The following is a 23,768-nucleotide window of genomic DNA, read 5'->3' on the forward strand; positions in this document are numbered from 1 at the left end:
TGCCCAGCGTGCCCGACCCCTTCCCCCTGGACGTGCGCAAGCTGCTGGTGGCCGGCAACCGCATCCAGCAGATCCCCGAGGACTTCTTCATCTTCTACGGCGACCTGGTCTACCTGGACTTCAGGAACAACTCGCTGCGCTCGCTGGAGGAGGGCACGTTCAGCGGCTCGGCCAAGCTCGTATTCCTCGACCTCAGCTACAACAACCTGACCCAGCTGGGCGCCGGCGCCTTCCGCTCGGCCGGGAGGCTGGTGAAACTTAGTCTGGCTAACAACAACCTGGCGGGCGTGCACGAGGCCGCCTTCGAGACCCTGGAGTCGCTGCAGGTGCTGGAGCTCAACGACAACAACCTGCGCAGCCTCAGCGTGGCTGCCCTGGCCGCGCTGCCCGCGCTGCGCTCCCTGCGTCTGGACGGGAACCCCTGGCTCTGCGACTGTGACTTCGCCCACCTCTTCTCCTGGATCCAGGAAAACGCATCCAAACTGCCCAAAGGTGAGCCGGGCCGGCGGGGCTGGGGGAGGGAGGGGGCCAGGGAGAGGCCACCCCAGACCCCAGTCTGGGTGCGAGGAGCCTTGGGTTGAGTTTGGACGAGGAGGCTTGGGGGATCCTGAACTTTTTCTGGGTCTCCGCTGAGGAAGTGGGTGGAGAGGGACACATCTGGAATTCTTTGGAGTTTCTGAACCCCGAGGCTGGACTTCTTCCCCTGTTTCTCCAGTAACTCACTTTCCCAAGTTAGGGACCTTCCCGTTCTCGGGATGCCCCGGATCATCTCCCTGGGCTTTGGGTCCTAGGACCGGCGGGTGTGGATGACTTGTAGATCTCTGGTAAGCAGAACGCAGCCTACTGTATGGAAAAAGGCCCTATTCTCAGTACCGTGCACGGGGAGTCAGTCAGTTCCAAGGGCTCTCCAGCAGCCTCCCGAGCCTAACCTGGCCTCTCAGCTTCTCAGCTCCAGTTTGCTCTTCTGTCTAATACGGGTGAGGAAGATTTCTGATGAGGAATAATGGCAGCCCATTAAGAGCCAATGATGCAGTAATGATTTGTAGTTCTCTGTGGCTTTTCAGCCAGATGTGAAAAAGCTGAACCAAAATGTAGTGGGCTGGTGCCCCCTTTGCTTTCCTGGTGCACCCTTCCAGTGGCAGCATGGGCATACATACCCGCTTGACAGACAGGAACACCAGGGCAGACGGAGTTAAGGGGCCCCCATTAAGACCCACAGGAAGGGAGCAGGGGTGGAGCTGAGAAGGAGGGGACCCCAGCATCCACAGGGATGAGTGCCCAGAGTGAGGTGGCAGGTGGGTGTCCTTCCCCCAAGTGGATTCCAGCCTTCCACTTGTGACCCTGTGAGCACCAGTGCCCGCAGTGACCTCTCAGAGCTGAACTCTGTCTCCCACCTTGCTCCCAAGATTTCAGCAGAATTGGAACCACAGCTGCAAGGCACACATCATCAAAGGTGACATACATGCAGATTTAGCTTCAGAATATCTTTTTTTCCCCCATTTATGGAGACATCAAGGATGCTGTTCATCTGTGTGCTGAACTCCTGCATTCGTATCTTCATTCCCAACTGTCATCAAACACACCCCATGCTTCGGGGTGCTCACTCCTCAGCAAATGCAGGCCCCTGAGCCAGCACTTTCAGCCCAGGCTGGCTGAAATTCCGAAAACGATCTGGCCTGCAGGGTGCAGAGTCCCCACCTTTAAACTGTGTCCTCATCCACTTGTCTGGCTCCCCAGACCCTCCCCACCAGTAGACTCGGTCCTGGAGACAGGAGTGACCGGATGAAGAGCTCATGGTGGGATGGGGTGCACCTCAGTTCTGCTTGTTTCTGCCTTTCGTTTTCAGCGGGGTTGGAACTATTCACCCCTGTTGTTGGTTGGGTTGGTTTATTGGCTCCAGTTGTCTTCCAAGTGAAGGCAAGGTGTTATGAAGTCAGGAGCTGTGGGTTTGTCTCAGTTCTGCCATGGTGGCTGTGACCTTGAACAGACCGCTTGTCCCATCTGGGCCTCAGTTTCCTCATCTCTAGAATACTTGAGTTGACCTCTAAGATCTCCAAAGAGCCCTGGATTTGGAGTCTGAAGACATTAAGTCCTGGCCTAAAATCTGGGGGACTCTGGGTGGGTCACTCCAGTTTTTTTTTTTTTTTTTTTAAGACAGAGTCTCACTCTGTCACTCAGGCTAGAGTGCAGTGGCATGATCTTGGCTCACTGCAAGCTCTGCCTCCCGGGTTCGAGCCATTCTCTTGCCTCAGCCTCCCGAGTAGCTGGGACTACAGGCGTCTGCCACAATGCCCAGCTAATTTTTTGTATTTTCAGTAGAGACGGGGTTTCACTATGTTAGCCAGATGGTCTCGATCTCCTGACCTTGTGATCCACCCACCTCGACTTCCCAAAGTGCTGGGATTACAGGCGTGAGCCACCGCACCCAGCCGGGTCACTCCACTTTTTTAAGCTTCACCTTCCCTTTGAGTGAAATCAGGATATGGGTAATGCTGTGTAGTCCATCCGACCCAGTGGTTGTCGGGATCCAAACAAGGTGATGTGGGCGAGAGTAATAAGAGCAATGGAAGCAAAATGTTCCTCCTCCTGCTCTCTGTGATGTGGGGGAGAAACTGGACTAAGATGGGAAAGACTGGAGGAAGGATGGACAGGTTCAGAGCAAGGAGCCGTGTCCAGGGCCCTGGAAACAGGGGTTGGGGGTGTGGCTTTGTCTCAGCCAGTAGGGAGAGGATAGACGCAGCTCCAGGGCACCTCGCAGGGTGCAGTGCCACGAGCAGCTCTGGTCTCACTGCCACTGTCCATGCTGTGTGGCCCGAGAGTGTCTCCTAAACTGTGAGCCAGATGCAGGGTGGGCGGTGGAGGTCCCAGCACATACCTTGAAGTGAGACCCACATTCAGGTTTGGACTCAGGTTTCTAATCCTAGGCAAGTCCCTGACCTCTCCAAGCCTCAGTTTCTCTGCATCTGGATTCAGAATGTGGTAATGGTGTCCTCTGCCGTGCTTGCTGTGAGATTTAAATGAGATCATCTCTGTAAAGGACACTGTCTTGCTTAGCGTGTAGTAGGGGCTCAATAGGTGTTTATCGCCCCCTCCCTCCTCCTGCATTTGTGCTTTATTTAGTTTTCACGGAGACAGCTCAGAGCTCAGACCAGCGCCAAACTGCTTGCCTTCAAATCCTGCCTCTCCTTCTTACTGATTGTGTAATCTTTTTGTACCCGTTTCCTCACCTGTAAAATGGGGTTGATACAGTACCCACCTTCTAGGCTTGTTAGGAGGGTTAAAAGGGCATTATTTATAAAGGACCGAGAACACTGCTTGGCTTACAGTGTGTACTATATCAGTGTTTTAATTGGCGCTGTTGTTATTATCCTGTTTTGACTAAAGAAGTGATGTGGTTTGCCTTAGATCACACAGAGAGTTAAACCCAGAGCTGGGGGTGCACCAGGATCTCCTGGCTCAAAGCACCTCATCCATGAGGACCACCCACTTCCGGCCAGAGAAAACCAGGCTCCATTAGGGTACAAGTTCCAGGGCTTTCTAGGCAGGCCTTCTGCCTCTTCCAGAGGAGGAAATTGAAGGAAGGAGCAAAGAGGAGCCTGCCCTTGCTTTCCCTTGCCTCCCTGCCCCCTTGTCCCCCAGATAAGCAAGACAGAGCCCAGAGCGTTCTCCCCGTGACCTTGTCTAGCTGTGACAGTTGCAGACACTGTACTCTCTGCCAGGTGAGCCTCCCCCTGTGGCCACAGGGCTGATGGGGAGCACTCAGCCCCAGAGCACGCAGCAGAGGGGAGGAAGAAAAGGCTGTCAAGGCCCAGTGGTACCCTCCGTCCAGCTCTTCCATGGTCCAGGGGCTGGGGGAATCTGAGTCTGAGGACTGAGGAGGAACTGCCTTGCTGGTGGGAGGAGGGCCAAGGGATGCCAGCATACCCAGCAGCCAATCAGCAAAAACCAAAACACAACAATGCAACAAACCAAAACACCCAAGATGCCCAATTAATGTTGAATTTCAGATAAATGACAGATAATATTTTAGTATAAGTAGGTCCCATGTAATATTTGGGACGTATCCAAAACATTATTTATTGTTTTTCTGAAATTTAACATGAATTGGGGATCCTGTATTTTATCTGGCAACCCTACCACCCCACCTTATGGGTGCAAGCCGCCTTGTAGTTTACAAGTGCTGTCTCTTTTAATACAACAGCAGTGCCTAGCAGATACCTTTACCTACGGCTTACCCAACAAGAAACAAAAGAGGTACAAAGAAGTGAAGAGGTTTGCACAGGTTACATAGTGGCTGAGGTGAGCTTGAATTCAGGAGTGTTGAACCCACACCCAATTCTTTCTAATAGGCATAGAAAACGAGAATGAGGCCAGGCGCAGTGGCTCATGCCTGTAATCTCAACATTTTGGGAGGCCTAGGCACGCAGACAACTTGAGGTCAGGAGTTCGAAATCAGCCTGGCCTACATGATGAGCCCCCCATCTCTACTAAAAAAATACAAAAAAAGTTAGCTGGGAATGGTGCTGGGCACGTATAATCCCAGCTATTTGGGAGGCTGAGGCAGGAGAATTGCTTGAACCTGGGAGGCAGAGGTTGCAGTGAGCTGAGATTGTGCCACTGTACTCCAGCCTGGGTGGCAGAGTGAGACTCTGTCTCAAAAAAAAAAAAAAAAAAAAGAGGGAGAATGAGAGTATCCCCAGCACGCCCCCCCCGCCCCGACATCACTGATCCATTTGGGTGACAGTGGCCTGGTCTGGTGGTTCTCCCATGAGACAGTGGGGTTCCAGGCAGTTTAGGACAGTGTATCGCCAAAAGGCCAGTGATGATCTCTTTTTTTTTTTTGAGATGGAGTTTTCCTGTTTTTGCCCAGGCTGGAGTGCAGTGGCACAATCTCAGCTCACTGCAACCTTCACCTCCCAGGTTCAAGCGATTCTTCTGCCTCAGCCTCCCGAGTAGCTGGGATTACAGGCATGTGTCACCACACCCGGCTAATTTTGTATTTTTAGTAGAGACGGGGTTTCACCATTTTGGTCAGGTTGGTCTCGAACTCCTGACCTCAGGTGATCGCGCCTCAGCCTCCCAAAGTGCTGGGATTACAGGCATGAGCCACCATGCCCAGCTGATCTCTTTTTAAGTATTAGAAAGGGCTCCAGATCTGGAAGCCAAGGCAGAGCGAGAGAGTGAGGAGGGCTCAGAGGAAACCAGGAAGCAGTGCAAGGACACTGTCTTCACCTGGCAGTGATCTTCAAAGCCTTTCATGTCATCACATTATCTTCTCTGCATAGCAGCCCAGCGAAGTGGGCAGGAGATAAAGACACAAAAGGAGCACCATAGTGTTTCTCAAAGTGTTACCACCTGCATGAGAATCTCCAGGGGAGCTTGTGTGAAGTGCAGATTGATTCACAGGCCCCTAGATCTACAATTGAATGAGGGCCTGTGGGTAGGGGGCTGAGGCCAGGGGATCTGCATTGGGGATTCCTATGCATGAGAGAGCTGGGACTTTTCCCTGGCTCTGTGGTGCAGTAACTCACTCACTTTTGGACTGTGGATAAGCTGCCTGTCCTCTGTGCCTTAGATTTTTCTCTTATAAACAAAGAGTGTAGGTAGGAAGACCATAAGGCTCCTTCCAAGTCTGAAGTTGTACAGTTTTAGGGAAGGGGAGATTGACCTGGTTTTAAAAGTTAGGAAGTCGAGGGCCCCAGGGGAGGTGACCTCAAAGACCCCTCTGCTGGAGTTTAGGGGGCTGTAGTCTCTGTGCATTTGGGAGGGCAGAGCTCTTGGGTGCACTGGGGCTCTGGGCTCCTGGGCCTGAAATGCTGTCACAGTGTGGAAGGACTTTACACATGCTGTCCCTAGCCCTGGTCCTGGGCCATAGGGAGAAAATGCCGCTGGGTTTGAGAAACCGAGGCCAGTGGGCATGAGGCTTGGTAGGGGTCATTAGACTCTGGGCTTGGCTTTGGAGGGGCACAGAGCAGCTGACAAGCCCACAGTATGCCCGGGAGTGTGTCACAGGAGGGGCACTTGGAATGTGTCAAGGTGGGAGGCTGCATTCACCCAGGCACCCTCTGGCACCTCCCTTTCTAGCCGCAGCTATGTGTAGCCTGAAGGTCACAGCCTACAGCACTAGGAAAGAGATTCGAGCTGATTCTCTTGCTTTACGACCTTGAAGCATGGAGGTGTAGGGAGGGCAAGGCTGGGAGGAAGGATGGACTGGGGCGTAATTAAACAGAACCACATGTCATGCCTTGGGTCTGTGGTGAGGCCTGGCTCCCGGGTGGAGACAGCTTCCCAGAAGAGATCCACTAAACAGCGTCTGGAGCATCTGAGCATTCAGGGGCTTGGGTGCCCCATGGGGCAGACCCCGAAGGCACCATCCTGTCTAGGAAGGGCATCATGGCAGGCAGGTCACATCATTTAACCCCATCAGCTTACCAGGCCTGACTTGGGGCTTGCTGGGGGAGCCGCTCCCCATCTCCCCGAAGCTCCACTTCTGTTTTCTGATGTCAGACCCTGTGAGGGCCTGGGTTGGTCAGAGGAACGAGGAGTTCTTGTCGTACTGACAGCATAAATGGTATTTCAGCCTAAGGGACAAACCCGGTGCTTGCCTGAAGGTCACACTGGTCCTTTCTCCCGGGTGACTCTATTTCTTTTTCTTCTTTGAGAAAATAAAAGCAGCTTTATGTTCCTGTTGACAAAAATAACAGGCTCCTGTTATTAAACTGGGGAAATGCCAAAAGTATCATGAAGAAAATAAAAGGTATCCAGAATCCCCTTGCTATTAAAATTTTGCTATATTTTATTCAGTTGTATTCTTACATACATGTATATTTAAACAGATTGATATTATACTATACATTCGCAAAATGATTTTTTTCTGTTACTGAATTGGGAGCATTTCCTGTCATTAGAGTTGTCGGAGGATTTAACTTGAAATGGCCTTGAGAATAGGTCATTTTATAGATTTATGAATTGGACCCATCCCCTGTTGTTAGAAGGGTGGGTTGTTTCCTTTTATTTTTGTATGTAGGCAGTGCTGAGCTGAATATCCTTACACATGGAAAGTCTGTGGAAACCTCTGGTTATTTTATTTGGGGTGGAAACACAGGGTGAAGGTCTATGCTTTTTTTACTTTTTTGAGACGGAGTCTCGCTCTGCTGCCTAGGCTGGAGTGCAGTGGCGCGATCTCAGCTCACTGCAACCTCCGCCTCCTGGGTTCAAGCTCTTCTACTGCCTCAGCCTCCACAGTAGCTGGGATTACAGGTGTCCGCCACCATGCCCGGCTGATTTTTGTATTTTTAGTAGAGATGGGGTTTTACCATGTTGGCAAAGCTGATCTCGAGCTCCTGACTTCAGGTGATCTGCCCACCTTGGCTTCCCAAAGTGCTGGTATTACAGGCGTGAGCCACTGAGCCCAGCCAAGTCTATCCTTTTTTTTAAACCCCTGAATGCCTTAATGGTGCCAGCTGCCTGGCACCATTAGCAGAGAGTACAGGCGCAGCCACACCTTTCCCATTGCTTTTGTTTGTTTGTTTTGAGATGGAATTTTGCTGTGTCACTCAGGCTGGAGTGCAGTGGCGTGATCTCAGCTCACTGCAACCTCCACCTTCAGGTTCAAGTGATTCTCCTGCCTCAGCCTCCCAAGTAGCTGGGATGACAGGCGCATGCCACCGCACCCGGCTAATTTTTGTATTTTTAGTAGAGATGGGGTTTCACCATGTTGGCCAGGCTTGTCTCAAACTCCTGTCCTCAGGTGATCCATCCACCTCGGCCTGGCAAAGTGCTGGATTACAGGCGTGAGCCACCGTGCCTGGCCCCCAGCATTTTTTATTCTCATTTAAAAAAAATGTTTTTCAATTTGCTGGGCAAAACAACATCTCCTTATTGCTTTAATTTGCGTTATTTGCTTACTGGTCAAGTGAACATTTTGCGTGTATTTATACCTGAGAGAGCCATGTTCCTGGGCGGAGGCTTACTGAGGTCTCAGTTTTCATGCAAGTGAAAACTGTCCTGCTGTTGATGAGTCGGTGCATGTCCTGTGTGCCACAGTTCACTGCATGTTTAACTTGTCTCTTAGAGTTGAGTCACTGGGGTGTCACCTTTCTCACCATTATCAGTGTCCAGGAACCAGGTGCCAGCTCTTACGGGCACTGTGGTCTGGCTTTCTGGTGCCAAGCCAACTGCAGGCTTCACCTAAGGCAACCTCACCGCAGGGTCTGCCTTAGGTGCTCCCTGGACAGCCCCCACAGGGTCATCCTACTCTGGCCTCAAAAACCAGATCTTTCTGAAAATGTTCCACTCATCCAGTTACTCTATCAATGAACTCAAAGGGAACCCTTTTTGCTGAACAACATAAGACAGTGGACAGATAGCCCCAGGGGGACCCAGGAGGGGATTTGGTTTGGAGAGGACAGTATCACCAGTAGGTACAGCAGGCAAGTTCCAGCCGACTCAGTTACCCAAAGTGTTAAGCCCTTTAAGCCAAGTGGCTGTGTGGTTCCTACTGTCCTAGCATCTTGTGGTCTGGAACATGGTTTGCAGGGATGAGGTGCTTGCCCAGCCTTACCAACCTTCGGGTTGGTGCGGGCTGTGAAAATGCATCAGGGCCAGGCGTGGTGGCTCAAGCCTGTAATCTCAGCACTTTAGGAGGCCGAGGCGGGCGGATCGCCTGAAGTCAGGAGTTCAAGACCAGCCTGGCCAAGATGGTGAAACCCCATCTCTACTAAAAATACAAAAAACTAGCCGGGCACAGTGGCACACACCTGTAATCCCAGCTACTTGGGAGGCTGAGGCAGGAGAATCGCTTGAACCTGGGAGTCGGAGGTTGCAGTGAGCCGAGATCATGCTACTGCACTCCAGCCTGGGCGACTGAGTGAGATTCTGTCTCAAAAAACAAACAAACAAACAAACAAACAAACAAACAAAAGCCTCAGGACCTCCAGCCTGCTGCTGTCAGCCGCACCCTAGGAGGAGACTAGGAGGGTCTCAGTGGGGCTGTGGGAGTGAGTGAGCCAAGGAATGCACATTCCTAAGGGTCATCCAGGGACAGGCCCAAATCACTGGCCTTTGTTTTCGTTTTCAGCAAATACCCCTCGGTGACTTCAGTCAGCAAAGCATATCCGGATTGCCTTCAGCCAAGGCAGGGCCCAGAATGCACATTCTCAGGGTTTCTTTCCAAAATTGGGTTGTTGTGATCTTGGTCAAATCCCTGGTACCCTCCTGCTATGCAGGAAGGAGGGAGCGGCTACTCTGCCCCCATCTGCGGCAGTGGTGTTAGGAGGGGAGAGGAGTCCTGGAGAGGCTCTGCAATGTTCTTCCCTCCTCTGCTAGGCACAGCGGGCATGGCTGATGGACAGAGTTCAGGATGCCGAGGCCACAGGTCTCAGTTTAACCCCAGCTGAATTGGACAGCTTTGCTTATCAATTCACAGAAACAGAAACCAATGTCATCTGGAGTAAGCAAATAGGAGAGTTACCCTTAAAGACACAGGTTTGGCCAGGAACCCTTGGTCCTCAACAGTCAAGCCCCAGGAAGTCATGGGAGCAGAACTGGGGCACAGGAAACACAGCACCCCCTTTCCTCGCTGATATGCTTGTCTCTGCTTCTCATGCTGTTTTTTCTTTCTTTCTTTGTTCCTCTTTTCTTCTTTCTTTCTTCTTTTCTTTTTTCTTTCTTCCTTTATCTCCTTTCGTTTCTTTTCCCTTCCCTCCCTCTCTCTCTTTTCTTTCTTTCCTTCTCTTTCTTTTCTTTCTTCTTTTTCTTTCTTTTCCCCCTTCCCCTTCCCCTCCCTCCTTCCTTCCTTTCCTTCTTTCCTTCTTTCTTTCTTTCTTTCTTTCTTTCTTTCTTTCTTTCTTTCTTTCTTTCTTTCTTTCTTTCTTTCTTTCCCCCTCCCTTTCCTTCCCCTCCCCTCCCCCTCTCCTCTGTCTTTTGACAGAGTCTTGTTCTGTTGCCCAGGCTGGAGTACAGTGGCACAATCTCGGCTCACTGTAACTTCTGCCTCTCAGGTTCAAGCGATTCTCGTGCCTCAACCTCCTGAGTAGCTGGGATTACAGGTGTGTACACTACCACACCCAGCTTTTTTTTGTATTTTTAGTAGAGACGGGGTTTTGCCACATTGGCCAGGCTGGTCTCAAACTCCTGGCCTCAAGTAAACTATCCCCCTTAGCCTCCCAAAGTGCTGGGATTACAGGCGTGAGCCACTGTGCCCAGCCTCATGCTGTTTTCTTATTTTTCTGTCTGTGTATTGATGGGCTTTCTCTGTTTTCCTATCCGTGTGGCAAAAAATATGTACTGTGGTTACCATGGGTCTGGGGCAGGGCTGGGCAGGCCACCCCCAGGCGTCCATGACTGTCTGTGCTTCCAATGAGCTGTCTGATGGCAGATAAGTCCTCTGATGTTCCTGGTCCTCAGTGTCCCCTGGTCAAATGTAGGTGATAGCGTCTCTCCTTTGACCTCAAATGATAGTCATATAAACAAGCTTTTGAGCGATTTCCTCCATCACCACATATAGAAGCTGTTATTATTTTGTCTTTGTTTAAAGCATAGAAATGTGGCCAAATAGACCAGATACGTATACAGACTTACAAAACCCACTGAACTAAGGAATTGCATGTCAAATCCCAAACGTGTGACAACCCACGCAGACAGCAGGATCTGGGAAAGCACGTCCTCCCCGCGGCTCTCGGCCGGCTCTTCGGAGGCTGCCAATCAAGAGTCCCCTGGCGTCCCATCTTCTCCATCCTCCCAGCTGGATATGTGGTAAATGTCAAGGTCAGGTAGTCAGGACCTCGAGGGAGCTATGGGTCATTCAAGATGAAGGGGCAGCTTCTCAAAGGCCAATGGAAACCGAACAGACAAGGACCGTGGTCCCAATCCCTGCTCCAACGTTAGCTCCCAGTGGGATCTAAGAGTCACGTGCTTCTCTCGGCTTCACCCGTCTCATCTCCCAGAGAGTGGATTTTCCCAGATAAGGAGTGAAGGAGTGAGACCCCAGATGCCCCTGGGTCAGCTGGGTGAGGTTAGCAGGAGAAGCAGCCAGTTTGAGTCAGCAGAGAATATAGGTATATAAACAATTCAGAGTGGGCCGGGCATGGTGGCTCACACCTGTAATCCCAGCACTTTGGGAGGCCGAGGCGGGCAGATCACCTGAGGTCAGGAGATCGAGACCAGCCTGGCTAACACGGTGAAACCCCATCTCTACTAAAAATACAAAAAAAAAAAAAAAATTAGCCAGGCGTGGTGGCAGGCGTCTGTAGTCCCAGCTACTTGGGAGACTGAGGCAGGAGAATGGTGTGAACCCAGGAGGCGGAGCTTACAGTGAGCCGAGATAGCGCCAGTGCACTCCAGCCTGGGCGACAGAGCGAGGCTGTCTCAAAAACAAACAAACAAACAAACAATTTAGAGTGCTGGCTGAACTCCAAAACATGTTCCTCCCACTGGCCACCAGTGGTAGATCCCTGCTCTAGGTGACCAAGAAGGCCCCTTTTCGGTCTGATGTAAGCTGAGCTGGGTCCTCTTGTGTAAGCCTCCTGCAGGGCACAGGATGAAAGAGTCTGAGGCTCCCAGCAGAGGTCCCCTGGGTGGGTTCCTGTGGCAATGTCCCACCACCCCAGGACATCTCTTTCAAATCAGGAGGTGCAAGACTATGTTCCTGTCTTCATATGAAAAAACACCTTCCTCCTTGAGTTATTGGAAAGAATAGCATTGCTTTTTCATAAGACCCCAATGAGATGATGTGTGCTTTTAGATGTTACCATCATAAGTGATCATCTACATCAGAAGTGAAAGTTGAAGGTGGTCGCCTGGAGGGGGCAGAGGGCTTAGAGCTGAGGGTCAGGACATCCTTGTTGACTTGACAGGTCACCTAACTTCCCTGGGTTTTTGTTCCCTTGCCTGTCATCCTGAGGTTTGTGAAGAGGATCGAGGGAACACAGATGTGAAGGATCTTTAGAAGAGAATGGAGGAGTGCTTGCAAATGAGGAGGGCTCGTGTTAGCCCAGTAAAATGACAGTGGTTTATAGACCGTTCCTCATCTCCCCTTCCAAGTCACATGGCAAGCCACAGAATAACAACAGGGCAGCCAGACAAGGAGAGGGTGATGGTCCAGGCCACAAGAACTGCTTGCTGATGAGAAACCCCGGCTCCAGCGTTCATTTGTGTGTGAGGAGGTGGTGAGGGGGTGAGGAACCCTCTTGGCCAGTGCCTGGGAGCAGCAAGGCTGGGGAAGCAAGTGGGGGCAGGTATGGGAGCCTCGAGGTCAGGGGAAAGAAGTAAGTTCCCTAGAAAACTGACCAGAGGGATAGACAGCCTAGTGTCAATAGTGATTTTCTCTGGCTGAAAAGGTGGTTTTATTTTATTTTATTTTTAAAAATAATTAATAGACTTTGGCTGGGTACGGTGGCTCACACCTGTAATCCCAGCACTTTGGGAGGCTGAGGCGGGCAGATCACCTGAGGTCAGGAGATCGAGAGCAGCCTGGCTAACACGGTGAAACCCCATCTCTACTAAAAATACAAAAAAAAAAAAAAAAAATTAGCTGGGCGTGGCAGCATGCACCTGTAGTTCCAGCTGCTGGGGAGGTTGAGGTGGCAGAATGGCGTGAACCTGGGAGGCAGAGCTTGCAGTGAGCTGAGATTGCACCACTGCACTCCAGCCTGGGTAACAGAGCAAGACTCCGTCTCAAAATACATAAATAAATAAATAAATAAATATAAAAATTAGCCAGGCATGGTGGTGGGTGCCTGTAGTCCCAGCTACTCGGGAGGCTGAGGCAGAAGAATGGCGTGAACCCGGGAGGTGGAGCTTGCAGTGAGCTGAGATCGTGCCACTGTATTCCAGCCTAGGTGACAGAGTGAGACTCTGTCTCAAAAAACAAACAAACAAAAACAAAAATGAGCTGGGCATGGTGGCGCACACTTGTAATCCCAGCTGCTAGGGAGGCTGAGGCAGGACAATTGCTTGAACCCGGGAGTTGGAAGTTGCAGTGAGCCAAGATCACGCCACTGCACTCCAGACTGGGCAACAGAGCGAGACTCCATCTCAAAACAAACAAATAAAAAACCCCCAAAACCCCAAAAAAACCCAAAAATTATCTGGGCATGGTGGCGCACACTTGTAATCCCAGCTGGTAGGGAGGCTGAGGCAGGAGAATCGCTTGAACCCAGTAGTTGGAAGTTGGAGTGAACCGAGATCACACTACTGCACCCCAGCCTGGGCAACAGAGTGAGATTCCATTTCTAAATAAATAAATAAATAAATAATAGACTTTGTTAAGAGCAATTTGAGGTTTATGGAAAATTAAGCAGACAGTAAAGATTTCCCTTTACCTCTGACCCTGCAGTTTCCCTTATTTTAACATCTTACATTAATATGTCACCTCTGTACCATAAATACCTAAGTACTATCTATAGTATATATACTCTATATGTATGCTGTATATGTTCATATATATATTAGTATGCCGCATACTATTTAGTATATACGAATACATACGCGTATATATATTAGTATGCCACATCCGTACCATATATTGCATAAACCAATGTGACCGTGATTATTCACTGAAGCCCACAGCAAGTTTACGTGAGGGTCCACTCTGTGTTGCATATTCCATGGGTTTTGACAAGTGGATTATGTCACGTCATCCTTCACGATCATAGAATCACACAGAATAGTTTTACTGCCCCTAAACATCTCTGTGCCCCGCTCATTCATTCCTCTCCCCTCCCTCCTCAACCCCTGGTGACCACGGATCTTTTCGCCGCCTCTAGCTTTGCCTTTTCCAGAATGTCGTATCATTTAAAATTTCTCTTTCGCAAGCCTTCTGGCGTTCACTTTCTAACCTTTTATTTTAGTATAACACCGTAAACCAAAAGGTATCGGAGACAGGTCTCAATGAATTTAGAAAGTGTATTTTAGCAAGGTTCAGGATGTGTCTGGGACACAGCCTCAGGATGTCCTGACGACATGGGCCTAAGGTGGTCGGGGCACAGCTTGGTTTTATACATTTTAGGAAGACGTGAGACATCAGTCAATATATGTTAGCTGTACGCTGGTTCGGTCCGGAAAGGTGGGACAATTCGAAGTGGGGATGGGGCCTCCAGGTCATAGGTAAGTAAGAGACAAACAGTTTCATTCTTTCAAGTTTCTGATTAGTCTTTTGCTGAATGCACGATTTATAGGAATAGTCACTTATGCCACAGTCTGTCTGAGTGAAAGAGTAGGTTAAAGGAAGCAATCAGATGGGCATTTTGTCTCATATGAGCAGAGAGATGACTCTGAGCTCTGCCTGCCCTTTGTCCACAGAGAATTTCCTTGTGGGCAAATTGTGAGGGAGGTATGTAGCTTTTTTCTTTTCTTTTTAAATCTTGTAGATTTTTTTTTTTTTTTTCCGAGACAGAGTCTCACTCTGTCGCCCAGGCTGGAGTACAGTGACATGATCTCGGCTCACTGCAACCTCTGCCTCCCGGGTTCAAGTGATTCTCCTGCTTCAGCTTCCCAAGTAGCTGGGATTATAGACGTGTGCTACCACGCCTGGCTAATTTTCGTATTTTTAGTAGAGACGGGGTTTCTCAGTGCTGGCCAGGCTGATCTCCAACTCCCGCCCTCAGGTGATCCGCCTGCTTCGGCCTCCCAAAGTGCTGGGATTACAGGCATGAGCCACCGAGCCCGGCCAATCTTTGTAGCTATCTTCTTTAGGAACAGAATGGGAGGCAGGTTCGCCCTACACGGTTCCCGGCTTGACTTTTCCCTTTGGCTTAGTAATTTGGGTGAGATTTATTTTCCTTTCACAATACACATACGGAAAGCGTGCATACCTGCTGCGAGCAACCTCCCGTGGGTCACACTGTGGTCTGGAAGGCCGCACACAGCTCCAGTCCTGCTGCCTCTCTGCCTTACGTAACTGCCCGCTCCCCTTATCTCTTCAGGCTGGGGCCATAAGACCACCCCTCCCACTGGCCTGAGCCCTGGGGTACCGCAGTATCCCTGTTGTCTTTCTAAATCCAGTACATACCTTTGTAACCAACCCCTTTGTTAGACTCTCTTCAAATAATCCTGTTTGAGTGGGCCATGCCGGGATCCTGACAAAGGAAGCAAATTCCTGTAGATTTCTGAGCAAGGAGCAATGGAAAAGGATGCTCTGGGTTGAATTGTGTCTCCCTGTCACTCCCAAGTTCATACATGGAAGTCTTAACCCTAAATACTTCAGAATGTGACCTTGTTTAGAAATAGGATCATCCGGCCAGGCGCGGTGGCTCATGCCTGTGATCCCAGCACTTTGGGAGGCTGGGACGGGTGGATCACTTGAGGTCAGGAGTTGGAGACCAGCCTGGCCAACATGGTGAAACCCCATCTCTACTAAACGTACAAAAATTAGCCGAGTGTGGTGGCGGGCACCTGTAATCCCGGCTACTTGGGAGGTGGAGGCAGGAGAATTGCTTGAACTTGGGAGGCGGAGGTTGCATAGTGAGCTGAGATCATGCCACTGCACTCCAGCCTGGGCGACAGAGTGAGACTAGTGAGATTCTGTCTCAAACAAACAAACAAACAAAAAACGCAATAGGATCATCGTTGTAGATGTTAGCCTGAACTCAGTATCTCAGTATGACTGGTGTCCTTATGAAAAGGGGGGATTTGGACAGACATAGCGACAGACACGCACACCGGGAGAATGCCCTGTGAAGAGGAAGGCAGAGGTGGAGGTGTTGTACCTACAAACTAAGGAAAGCCAGAGATTCCCAGCAAACCACCAGAGCCAGTGGGGAGGCCGGGAACAGATTCTTCCTACAGCCCTTGGAGGGAACCAGCGCTGCCGATGCCTTCATCTCAGATGTTCAACCTGCAGAATTCTGAGACAAGCATTTCTGTTGTATAAGCCGCCCAGTTGGTGGTATTGTATTGCAGCCACCCCAGGAAACACCTGCAGGGTGTAATGCTAACAGCTCACTTGTCAGAGGCAGGCAGTGGTTTACAGCCTCCAGAATGGGTCCAGCCCTCAGGTTTTGTTTGTTTGTTTTTTGAGACAGAGTCTTGCTTTGTCACCCAAGCTGGAGTGCAGTGACACAATTTTGGCTCGCTGCATCCTCCGCCTCCCAGGTTCAAGGGATTCTCCTGCCTTAGCCTTCCGAATAGCTGAGACTATAGGCGTGCGCCACCGCACCTGGCTAATGTTTGTATTTTTAGTAGAGACATGGTTTCACCATGTTTGGGCTGGTCTTGAACTCCTGACCTTGTGATCTGCCCACCTTGGCCTCCCAAAGTGCTGAGATTACAGGTGTGAGCCACCACGCCTGGCCTCTCAGCCCTCAGATTTTATAATATCCAAATAAGTTGCTTTCCTTGGTTTGCATGTGGGGAAATAAGCACTAAAACACAAACTGGGCTCTTGTTTTTGTTTTTTTTTTTTTTCGGTTGGGGTTCCTCTCCGCTTCCTGCCCCAGAGCAGGCACCTCCCCTGGTTTCATTTTGTCAATTATCTGCTCGATTCCAGGCGCTGAGCTGAAAACTCTCGGGCTGCGCGGCCTGATAGAAATAGAATGCAAGCTGCAGAGATAATTTCAGATGTTCCAGCAGCCATATTTAAAACAGAAGAATGAGCAGATGAGATGAACTTGGATATTTTATTTAATCCAGCATATCCGAAATGCCTTTTTGTGTGTGTGTGTGTGATGGAGTTTTGCACTCTTGTTGCCCAGGCTGGAGTGCAGTGGTGCAATCTCATCTCACGGCAACCTCTGCCTCCAGGCTTCAAGCGATTCTCTTGCCTCAGCCTCCTAAGTAGCTGGGATTACAGGCAAGTGCCACCACACCCAGCTAATTTTGTAGTTTTAGTAGAGAGGGGGTTTCTCTGTGTTGGTCAGGCTGGTCTCAGGTGATCTGCCCTCCTCGGCCTCCCAAAGTGCTGGGATTACAGGCATCAGCCACCGTGCTCGGCCCAAAATGTCATTTCAACTTGTAATCAATAGAAAAATTAATCATGAGCTATTTTTCCTTTTTTTTCATATGAAGTCTTCAGAATCGCTCCAGTTTATGTGGAGCGATTCCCCCAGAGAGGAAGCCAAGGTGGTCACCAGCCAAGAAGTGGCAGAGCTGAGGTGTGACTCCAGCCAGGATCTTTGTTGTTAACCATTTTGTGGCCCCTGAAATCTCACGTCAGAAACTAGAGTCTCTTAGCCATGAGCTCCCACACTTGCTTCAGGCTAAGAACCAAACTCAGTGAGTCTTCCTGAGTCAGAACCTTGACTTGGAGGGAGGTAAATCAAAGGTAACTTGACCATATTAGTGGAAACCAGAGTGGATTAAACACGTGTTAAAAACAAATTTGAGGCTGGGCGCGGTGGCTCAAGCCTGTAATCCCAGCACTTTGGGAGGCCGAGACGGGTGGATCACGAGGTCAGGAGATCGAGACCATCCTGGCTAACACGGTGAAACCCCGTCTCTACTAAAAAAAAATACAAAAACTAGCCGGGTGAGGTGGTGGGCGCCTGTAGTCCCAGCTACTCGGGAGGCTGAGGCAGGAGAATGGCGTAAACCCAGGAGGCGGAGCTTGCAGTGAGCTGAGATCTGGCCACTGCACTCCAGTCCGGGCGACAGAGCAAGACTCCGCCTCAAAAAAAAAAAAAAAAAAAAAAAATTTGACTTCTACCTTCTCTTATGAGAGCTTTTTCTAGAGCAGTGACCCCTCCCTGCTTGTCAGGTATCAAGTCATGTTCCTCCTCGGCTCAGAGCTCTCCACGAGCTCCTGTATCGTGAAGAGCAGAAGTAAAAGTCCTTCCAGCAGCTCACAAGGCCTCTTGTGATCTGTCCTCCTCCTAGAGTTCCTTTCTGATCAAATTTCTTGCTCTTCCCCCTTCATTCACACTGGCCTGGGCACCCCAGATTCCTTGTGATTCCTGAAGCTCATCAGGTACTTCCTTACCTCAGGGCCTTTGCACCTGCTACTTCCTCTGCCAGGATGACCTCCCTCTGGGTGTCAGCATGACTTGGCCCCTCCCTCCTCTCAGACCCTTTCTCAAATGCCACCTTATCCCTGAGCCGCAGCCGCATTGAACCCTGTACCCCACTGCCTCTGGCTCTCCTTCCCTCTCCCCCTGCTCCTCCTCTTCCTGTTGCACCAGTCCCTATGGGTCATATTAAACATTTTACTCGTTTACTCATCATCTGTTTGTTTCACTCAGTTATAGCCACAAGAGCATGGCCTTGTCTGTTCAGTGTTTTAGCCACAGTGCTAGGACCGCGCTTACAGGTAATAGGTGTTCCATACGTACGTGTTGAAGGGATGAATGACATGGTGGGTGGATGCTGAGCCAAGGCAAAGGGAGGAGAAATGGAGAGGAATAGGCCTCTAGAACTGTCCCTTGCTGAGAGAAGCCAGTATGGTCATCTGCTTCTTGCTGGAGTGTTAGCAACTTGAGGCTTAACCAGAGATAAATGCAGTAAAGACAGAAGGGGGCTGAGCGAGGTGGCTCACGCCTGTAATCCCAGCACTTGGGAGCCTGAGGCAGGAGGATTGCTTCAGCCCAGGAGTTTGAGACCAGCCTGGGAAACATAGTGAAACCCCATCTCTACAAAAAAAATTTTTTTTAAATAGCTAGGTTTGGTGGCACACACCTGTAGTCCCAGCTACTTGGGAAGCTGAGGCAAGACGATCACTTGAGGCCAGGATTGTTTGAGGTTACAGTGAGCTAGGATCTTGCCACTGCACCCCAGCCTGGGTGACAGAACGAGACTCTCTCTTTCTCTTCCTCTCTCTCCATTATATATATATATAAAATATACGTATATATAATCACATGTAATTTATACATATATAATATATAGATATATATTATATATTATGTATAATTAATATGTAATATATAATATATTATATTATATATAATATATATTATATATATCTGATAAGCGCTACTGATCATTGAGGCATGAGTTTGTATAGACTCTCAGACAGTGATGCTTGGATAGGGGTGTTCAGAGAGTAGGAAGGTTGAGGCCCCCAGACCCCTTCTAATCACAATATATAAGCCGTTACCTGGGTTTCCTGTTCATTAGAAAATGTCAGACACTCTTTGTATTCAGAGAGTAAGACTGTGCTGATATAGGAAAATTGATGTTCAACTCTCAAGAGTAGAGACTTGGAAGAACATAACGCCTGTCTACAGGCGCCTGAGGGGCTGTCACTGAACACCGGAGACTTGTTCTGACCTCGGAAGAGGGGCCCATGATTGGGAGCTACAGGAAAACAGAATTCGATGTACCATAATGAGAACTGTCTAACCGCATTAGGGCTCTGAAAATGGGCTGCCTTTGGGAGGTAATGAGGTTGCCATCACTAGGGGCATTCGAGCAGAGTCCAGATGACCACTTTTTAGTGGTGCTGCAAGGAGCATCAGGTATCAGGTGGGATTTCTGCCCAGGGTGCTTGAGTCCTGTGATTCTTTCTGGGGTTCCTATTCTGGTTCTGCCGGCCAAAGGAGTAGGTCTTGAAGGAGGGTCCAGGGTGCTTATAAACCAGTGACTCTGCCTCCTTTGATACCCAGAGCAGTCACTCCTCTTCCCTCCCTCCCCGTCTCCACCACGTTCCTTTCTGAACCTAAATAGACAGAGCCCTTAAGCCTGCAGCAGAGGACATGCAAAGCTCCCAGCCTTTTGCACATCTCAGGTCTCATTCTGCTCACACCGGATCCTTGTCAGAAATTGGATCACCCACCAGCAACCAGAATCGGCTTCTAAATATGTATCACATACATCTAGTTTTTATGTTCAGCTCCCCTTGAGCCAGAATACTGACCTTCTACAGCTCTTCCTGTGGGCCCGAGCAGCCTGGGCTCCCAGACACGCTGGGGCTGTCCCACCGTGTATGTCACCAGCTCATCCTCATTCTTTCCTTCATGAATATTTGTCTTGCTTCTGCTCCATGCTCCAGAGAGACTGGTTCCAGGATCTTTGTCCCTGATCCTTCTGTGGTCTCAAATCGCATAGCAGAAACTTGTATCCCCACCCCCTTGTGTCCATGGCTCCTGCTTTAGGCTGAGAGCCAAACTTAGCCTCCCCGCTTCAGAACCTGGCCTCGCAGGGGCTAAACCAAAGGTGACCTGAACATATAAGCAGAAACCAGAGCAGAGCAAACACCTGCCGAAAGCAAATTTAAGTCCAGCTGCCTAGGACATAGCGAGGCTGACCGTGGCTCTGCCCTCGTGGAGCCAACGTTCCAGAAGACACGTGCATAGACCGGAGGGTCACGTAACCTGCCTTTCTTCATTTTCAGGTAGGAAACCACGGCTCAGAGAGACCAAGTGACTTGCACAAAGTCACACAGCGAACTAGTGAGAAGCCGAGGCAAGAGCCAAGCCCCCCAGTTCCTGGTTCAGCACTGCTCCCCTCATATTGCGTGGCACCCCTTAGAGGGGGATAGATACATCACAGTGGCTAGGAACACAGACTTTTGATTTCCATCCACCATTGTTTAAATTCAGTGCCTTGATTTACCAGCTGTGTGAGCCTGGGCAAACTGCTTCACCGCTATGTGCTTCAGTTTTCTTATGTATAAAAAGTGGACAAAAATGGTCACAAGGCCGGGCGCAGTGGCTCACGCCTGTAATCCCAGCACTTTGGCAGGCCAAGGTGGGCGGATTACGAGGTCAGGAGATCGAGACCTTCCTGGCTAACACAGTGAAACCCCGTCTCTACTAAAAATATAAAAAAATTAGCCGGGTGTAGTGGCTAGCGCCTATCGTCCTAGCTACTTGGGAGGCTGAGGCAGGAGAATGGCGTGAACCCAGGAGGCAGAGCTTGCAGTGAGCCGAGATTGCGCCACTGCACTCCAGCCTGGGCGACAGGGCGAGACTCCGTCTCAAAAAAAAAAAAATTCACAAATCTACCATGAGGGCCAGAGAGAGAATCCCTGTAAAAAGCCTACCACGTTATACAGCAAGGAAGAAATGAAAAATAAATAAATAAAGTCTAGCACAGTGCCTGGCACACAGAGCATGTCAATGCCACTGTTATTGTCACTGCAGTCAGTCAGTGTTAACACTCAAAGGACCCAGTTCCTGAGGCTCACACTGAGCCACAGATGTGTCTCAATGACGAACTGCTGAACATGGGTGGAACTGAGAGTGCGGACACCTGGCTCCCGGGCTCAGCTCTGCCACTGACTCACTGTGTCACCTAGGGGTATGTGTGAGTTTCTTATTACTGCTGGAACAAACTACCACGTTGTAGGGCTTAGAATGACACAAATCTGTTATCTTCCAGTTCTGGAGGTCAGATGTCCAAAATGCGCCTTTTTTTTTTCTTTTTTTTTTTTTGAGATGGAGTCTCCCTCTGTTGTTCAGGCTGGAGTGCAGTGATGCCATCTCGGCTCACTGCAACCTCCACCTCCTGGGTTCAAGCGATTCTCCTGCCTCAACTTCCCAATTAGCTGGGATTACAGGAGCGCGCCACCACGCCTAGCTAATTTTTGTATTTTTAGTAGATACGGGGTTTCACCATGTTGGGCAGGCTAGTCTCAAAGTCCTGACCTTGTTGTGGTCCACCCACCTCAGCCTCCCAAAGTGCAGGGATTACAGGCGTGAGCCACCGTGCCCAGCCCAAAATGTGTTTTATAGGCTAAAATCACGATGTCTGTGTCCTTTTGCCTTTCCAGGTTACAGGGTACCCGCACCCCCCGGCTCTCGGGCACCTCCCTGTGACCTCTCTTTGCATCGGCATATCTCTTTCTCCCACTCCGATCCTCCTGCCTCCCTCTTATAAGGACCCTCGTGATTCTATCAGGACTGCCTACAAATCCAGGATAATCCCCCAATCCCAAGAACCTTAATCTAATCACATCGGCAAAAGCTCTTCTGCCTTACAGGGCAGCATATTCACAGATTCTGAGGATTAGCATGTGGACGACTTAGAGGGTCGGTCTGTATCTCCTCCAGGGAAGTAACCTCACTGCTGTGTCCCCACCATGACAGTAGAAGGTCAGATAAAGTCTCCTCCACCTGTGTAGGCTCATTTCTCATGAAACCTCCCCTTGTCCACCCCAAAGGCCCCACCTCAAGGTCACTTCCCCTACCACAGCTCTGGCCCTGGTGACAGCAGTTGCTGCAGTATTGAACCCCGCTGAAGACCACCAGGTGCAGATATCTGCTGCTGGGAACCTAGGTCTACCATGGCCCTTGCTGCTAGAAAAATTATAAATACAAAAACAAAACAAAACAAAAAAAAAGCAACTTGATTTCCGACTTGCCAGGAAAATCAGAATTACTTTTTTTTTTTTTTTTTTTTTTGAGACGGAGTCTCGCTCTGTCACCCAGGCTGGAGTGCAGTGGCTGGATCTCGGCTCACTGCAAGCTCCGCCTCCTGGGTTTACGCCATTCTCCTGTCTCAGCCTCCCGAGTAGCTGGAACTACAGGCGCCCACCACCTCGCCCGGCTAGTTTTTTTGTATTTTTTAGTAGAGACGGGGTTTCACCTTGTTAGCCAGGATGGTCTCGATCTCCTGACCTCGTGATCCGCCCGTCTCGGCCTCCCAAAGTGCTGGGATTACAGGCTTGAGCCACCGCGCCCGGCCCAGAATTACTTTTATTGGTAAATTGTTTTGCAGCTATTTGAAGCATAGAGAGCACTTCATGAGCTGAGGGTGAGATGCCTGCATTCACAGGAAGATATCCGTGGAATAACTCACACACAGCACAGAGACAGAGGGAGAATCCCCATCCCAGGGACAGCGTGGCTCCCAGGGAACTCCCAAGAGAGACAGGCCTCGCGTGGTCAGAGGTTAGGCCTGGGTCAGAGGAGAGAGGGGAGTGGCAGAGCAGAGATGCGTTATATCTTTTATGATACAATTGTGAATGCTAGGTTATGTTGGCTTGTCTGCACTTTGAGATCTGCTGGGTCTACAGAGGTGCCAGTCAAACAGGTCCTGGAAGAGTAAGAGAAGAATTCATAGAGTTTCAGGGCTGGGTAATGGTATGTTTTTTAAAAGTTCTTCCCCCCCCCCTTTTTTTTTTCTTTTGAGATGGAGTCTCGCTCTGTCGGCCAGGCTGGAGTGCAGTGGTGTGATCTCCGCTCACTGCAACCTCCGCCTTTCAGGTTCAAGCGATTCTCCTGCCTCAGCTTCCCGAACAGCTGGGATTACAGGCACCTGCTACCACCACGCCCGGCTAATTTTTGTATTTTTAGTAGAGATGGGGTTTCACCATGTTGGCCAGGCTGGTCTTGAACTCTTGACTTCAGGTGATCCACCTGCCTCGGCCTCCCAAAGTGCTGGGATTACAAGCGTGAGCCACCACACCCGGCCAAAAGTGCTTTTTTTAAGAATGAAAATTTTCTCTATTTTTTACATTATATTTTTCCTCCAATTAAATGTAAAAACAACATATTGTCTATCCATGAAGTGGATTATTGTGCAGCCTTAAAAAGCAAGGGAATTCTGACATGCACTACAACATGGATGAACCTTGAGGACATTATTCTATGTGAAATTACTCACAAAAGGACAAATATTGTATGATTTCACTTCTATGCAGTACCTAGAGTAGTCAAACTCATAGAAGAGAAAGCAGAATAATATTTGCCTGTGCCTGGGAGGAGGGGGAATGGGGAGTTAGTATTTAATGTGGACAGACTTTCAGTTTGGGAAGATGGAAGGAGTTCTGGAGGTGGATGGTGGTGATGATTCCACAACGATGTAAATGTAACAATGCTAGAGAAACTCTCCACCTGAAAATGGCTAAGATTTGGCTGGGCGCTAGGGCTCACGCCTGTAATCCCACCACTTTA

At 49.8% G+C, this 23,768-nt stretch overlaps 1 protein-coding gene across 1 annotated transcript in view; it reads left to right on the top strand.

Moving 5' to 3' along the window:
* The window catches only part of LRRC38 (leucine rich repeat containing 38), a 67,078-nt gene that overhangs the window by 8,301 nt on the left and 35,009 nt on the right, over positions 1-23,768 (top strand). Inside the window, exon 4 of the mRNA XM_011939953.1 lies at positions 6-492. Coding sequence (XP_011795343.1) covers positions 6-492 — 487 coding nt within the window. The remainder of the gene's footprint in view (positions 1-5; positions 493-23,768) is intronic.

Source organism: Colobus angolensis, unplaced genomic scaffold, assembly GCF_000951035.1.
Source record: "Colobus angolensis palliatus isolate OR3802 unplaced genomic scaffold, Cang.pa_1.0 Scaffold185, whole genome shotgun sequence".
Classification (NCBI taxonomy): Eukaryota; Metazoa; Chordata; class Mammalia; order Primates; family Cercopithecidae; genus Colobus; species Colobus angolensis.